The sequence below is a fragment of the Ascaphus truei genome, chromosome 13 (genome assembly GCF_040206685.1).
Source record: "Ascaphus truei isolate aAscTru1 chromosome 13, aAscTru1.hap1, whole genome shotgun sequence".
NCBI lineage: Eukaryota > Metazoa > Chordata > Amphibia > Anura > Ascaphidae > Ascaphus > Ascaphus truei.
The window spans coordinates 9,028,029-9,033,028 of record NC_134495.1 but is presented as its reverse complement, the minus strand read 5'-3'; the positions used below and the strand labels follow the sequence as shown (position 1 = coordinate 9,033,028).

Below are 5,000 nucleotides of genomic sequence, written 5' to 3'. Positions count from 1 at the left end.
ATATGCCAACGGTGGACGGTTTTTAGTCACCTTTTCACTCACCATAACTTACATGTTATATGTCAAGGTTCATTCCTCTATATTGTACACGATACAGCATCCCACCTTTGTCCCATTTTTAATCGTATATTTCAGTTGTATTTCATTGGTTATATTTCCTGTCTGTCGCTTTATTAAATCGTTTTATATACATGCACATAGGAGTGTGCGCTCGTCTGATTGTCTGGTTACATGTTTCAGGAATTGGTTATTCCTTTATATATACACCTATAATATATTCCTCTAGCTGTAGTTCCGGTTTTTAATAATTATATATTAATTATATGTTATCTCTTTTCATGATTTGTGCACACCTTTTCTATATGTGTGTGTGTGTGTGTGTGTGTGTGTGTGTGTGTGTGTGTGTGTGTGTGTGGTGGTACTTTGAGCTTGTGAAAAATAGAAACTAAAAGTAGTGGTACCGTGTTGTCCCCCTGGTACCATCACACTCCGTAACGTGGAGACATCTAAGCCATGTATGCTGCTCCGTGGTGTCTAGATCCTACTGCATCCCAATTGGCTACAGCCAAGTAAAACTTGAGAGATCCCATTGCTGGCTCCGTAACATCTGCAGTGCAGCTATTAACTCTGCAGACATGTTCAATCTGTTCTGAGCAATTGCAGCTGCTGAAAACATCGGCTAATAGCAACTGCAGATCAGGAAACTTCCCCCTCGACGGGGACATACTCATACAGGGAAAATATTTCCTATGTGAGAGAATGTCTGATCGCTGTTATTTCTCACACAGGCAAAAGCGGCGAAGCCCAAAGGAAATACAGGATGACTTTGAAAATTGATCCCCCAAAAAAAAGTGTTTTCACTTTTAGTCAATCTGCAAAAACAAAGATAAATCCGAGGCCTGCTTTCCTGTGTAAAGTTCACTTTTAAGCTGGGTTTGTGCCGTCAGGAGCAAGCTGGGTAAATTGGAAGAGGAGCCAACAGGAGGGGATTTCTACCAATTATTTACCTGATGGTTTAGGGGTGTAACTTGTTGTTATTTCAGTGCCACATGGCCGGCAAGGACGAGTGTTGCTTTGAGGTCATGTGATGATTCCTGGAGCAACCGTGGGACGTGGCTGGTCCACGGATACAGGGAATCCTAAGTGGAGGGGTCTCCACTTTTTTTTGTTTTTATCTGGCTGCCCGGTCGGCCAGATCACCCCCTAGAAAACGGAGTTTGTGCCACAATGTACCGGGTGCATTATAAGCGCCTCTGGCGTTCTAGGTACGTCATAAGGGCACGTTGGCGTCCTAGGTACGTCATAAGGGCACGTTGGCGTTCTAGGTACGTCATAAGGGCATTGAAAAGGTTAAACTATGCCATGTGTAATTCTGCAACTAAACGGTGCACATTAGTTACTAATCTGACCGGTTGTAATTGTTCTCTAAAGCATTTTCTTATGTAATGTTTTTCTCTGGATACTGTGTGTCTTGCCCATCGGTGTAATAGCAGAGAAACATTTAATCTATTCCATAAACATTCAGGGCCTGCCACCACATAATGTATTGCAGCAGAATGAGACCAGGCCAGCCCTGTAAAACGCTTAACTGTCAGCAGATGTCCGTGGAGATTTTCTACTCGGTTTGGTATTATGGCACGTGAAATATTAGCGCATAACGGACAAGTTCCAGATGTGGGGGTGGGAATCGCAACCCCTCCCCGCCTGAAACATTCCCCGTTTGATTGATCTGTCCCTTCCCAGGCTTGATTCTGCCACCCCGTTATGAAAGGTGCTAAATATAGAACGTGCTGATCTGTTGTTTGTTGCACGTTTTCTATTAGAATATATAAATACAATCATAAAATCAGGCAATAGGGAAAGGAAATCCCTGCCCCGGAGAGCTTGCAATCTAAGTTGTATGTCAGGAGCTTAAAAAGACTTTGTTGAAGGTGCAGGCCACCCTCTGCCTCCCCCCTCCTCCCCTGCTGATCTGTGCTCCGGGGACCCCCGTTTCCCTGATATACGTACGAGGAAGGGAAGCGCTGCAACTTTTTGCATATTTAAATCCCCCCGGGGCACGCCGGTAGTAAGCCGCGTCGGATCATGTCCGGACTTCCTAGTGACGTGTGTGTGTGTGTGTGTGTGTGTGTGTGTGTGTGTGTGTGTGTGTATGTATGTATATATATATATATATATATATATATATATATATATATATATATCATCCGTTAAAGTGTGTGTGTGTGTGTATATATATATATATCTCTCTATATCATCCGTTAAAGTGTGTGTGTGTTATAAAAGTGAGCAGGGGGAGATTCTCCTTTTTAATAAAACTCCATAACACAGATGTTTTGCCATTAACACTTTGACTGCCAGTGGAGCTTGCAACCAGCTCTGTCCTACAGCCCTGTTACAGGGGAGGACGCCGCGTCGCTCGCCGGCGTGACGGATAAATGATGTCTAAAGGCTGGAATGCACTTCAGACTTCAAGTGTACTCTCTGCGTGCACATTTCCTGAGAAATAACGAGAGTCTCCCCGGGGCAGCTAATTATCCGCTCCCAGCCTTGAATCAGAACAGAAAAAGCGATGAATGGAATAGGGGGGAAAACTCCCCCCCCCCCCGAGCCGATCCTCATTACAGCGCCTGCGTGCGTCTGTCAGCAACAGATAACGGACTAGTTTGATCACCAGCTCCTGATCTGCGGTTCTGAAGGAGGCTACTTCCCCTTCTCTTCTCCCCCCCCCCTGGGTTTGCACGCCAACTGCTGCTTGGGTTACCAGCGCGTGTATCTGTGCGCTGCCCTGGCAGAAAGGGGCGACGGCGAGGATCCTTCCGACGCTGGCGTTTGACCGTGTGAATCTAGGGCCTGGCCAGGTTTTGCGGAGGCTCTCTGCGGAGGGCTGGATCCCGGGTTAAGGCGGAGCTGGGGGAAGGCTTCCTCATTTCTGTTGAGCGGGGGGGAAATGCGACCGCCCTTGTTGTGCCACATTACACACTCAGACGAGAGGGAGGGGGGGGGGGTGTCGGTTGCAGCACAAGTCATGTCCTGCTGCCGTCTCCCCGGTGGTGAAGTAGCGGGTATGTACTTGTGAGCTTGTGTTCATTGGTCGGGCTGTGTACGCTGTCAGGCCGGGCAAGACACTGCTGTTCCAGCAGGCGGATGTTTGCCGGCTCTGTCACACGTGAGTGTCATTTCCTACACACGGGGTGTGGGGTTTGCTGCACGCCAATGAGTCGAGCATGTGGGCAGAGGCGCACATCTGTACGTCACGTAACTCCTCCCCCTGCTCCATAAAACCGCCCCTCCCTGTGTCTCTCGCCTGCCAACATAGGATATGGGATACATTGATGTGTATACATGTGGGCAACAGGTTTTGTGTTTTATTTAGTGTGTGTGTGTCTGTGTTTTAACTTCTATATTCTGACATTGTAAATAAATACACTGCTTAGTAAATACTTTCTCTCCTGCTCTCATGTACCCAGGGCGGGTAAGGCCGACTTAGGCCCAGGTTTACTAAACGTCGCTAAACCCCAGAGCATCTTTAGGCCCATTCGCTTCCTAAGCTTGGGTTTTAACGAGCAGGCGGTGGTCATTACATGCTCTTAACTAATTTTCGATGTCTGGTCAAAATTTGCGTAACCTTACAAGAAAGGATAGTGAGGCGGCCATTTTAAATGTGCCCGGCTTTAATTCCCTGCTATAGCTTCTATTTGGGGCTCGTTTCTGTGAGAGTAACGAGGGCTGTGGGTTTTTGTAGTGGGCATGTCTTTCTCTGCATTGGATTCTGTGACTTGATTGAGGGAGGACTCAACATTTACTGTGTTACTGTGTTACTGTGTTACTGTGTTACTGTATTTCTGTGTTACTGTATTTCTGTGTTACTGTATTTCTGTGTTACTGTATTTCTGTGTTACTGTATTTCTGTGTTACTGTATTTCTGTGTTACTGTATTTCTGTGTTACTGTATTTCTGTGTTACTGTATTTCTGTGTTACTGTATTTCTGTGTTACTGTATTTCTGTGTTTCCTGGTAAAATGTTTGAAATAAACAATACAAATATCGGCTTAAACTTTACATTACAGCCGTGTTTCCCAAGGCAAATCCTCAAGACCCCCAACAGGTCAGGTTTTCAGGATATCCCTGCTTCAGCACTGGTGGTACAATCGTTAACTGAGCCATCTGTGCTGAAGCAGGTATATCCTGAAAACCTGACCTGTTGTGGGTGTCTTCAGGACTGGCGTTGCCCTTCCCTGGTCTAGGTCAGGTTTTCAGGATATTCCTGCTTCAGGACAGATGGCTCAGTCTTCTGAATAAGCCACCTGTGCTGAAGCTGGGATATCCTGAAAACCTGACTTGTTTGGGGTTGGGGGGGGGGGGGGTTGAGGACTGGAGTTGAGAACACTGCTGTAGTATCAGTGAGTGTGGCTGTAGTATCAGTGAGTGTGGCTGTAGTATCAGTGAGTGTGGCTGTAGTATCAGTGAGTGTGGCGCGCAGTTCTTTGATTACAAAGTCACCCATTCCCCGGATGGCGTGAGGGACATTTCTGGATCTCCTGGTGGAACTGCACCTTTGTTTAAATAATATATATATTTTTACATCTGCGCCCAGATGAATGGTTATTAATTATTATTTTTATTTATTTTTTCTCGCTAGGCTCTCGGCGATGTGACCGGGACCGGAATCCTCACATGAACGTCTCTGGTTCTCCGTCACCGCGCACGCACCGTACCAGAACGCACCGGGCTGCACTTTGAATATGTCTGGATCCACGCAGCCAGCGCCGCAGAGCCGGCGGGCGTCAGAGGCTCGCTACCCTCTCCACGCCATGTCCTACCCCATACAGATGCCCCGCGGGCACACGGTAAGGCGCCTCCCGTTGCCGGGGCAGTTGGGCAATTTGCCGTTCTGTATATTCCTATTGGCTCACAGAATTGTCACAATGTGCAACACAGAGATCAGATCTGTATCCTCGTGAAGACGTGTGCGAGGCCCGTGGCTGTCCCAGCTGCCC

At 47.2% G+C, this 5,000-nt stretch overlaps 1 protein-coding gene across 1 annotated transcript in view; it reads left to right on the top strand.

Annotated features, from left to right (window-relative positions):
- Positions 1-5,000, top strand: part of NCOR2 (nuclear receptor corepressor 2) — a 274,837-nt gene that overhangs the window by 59,157 nt on the left and 210,680 nt on the right. Inside the window, exon 2 of the mRNA XM_075569217.1 lies at positions 4,643-4,850. Within this exon, the coding sequence (XP_075425332.1) occupies positions 4,746-4,850 (105 nt within the window). The 5' untranslated portion in view covers positions 4,643-4,745. The remainder of the gene's footprint in view (positions 1-4,642; positions 4,851-5,000) is intronic.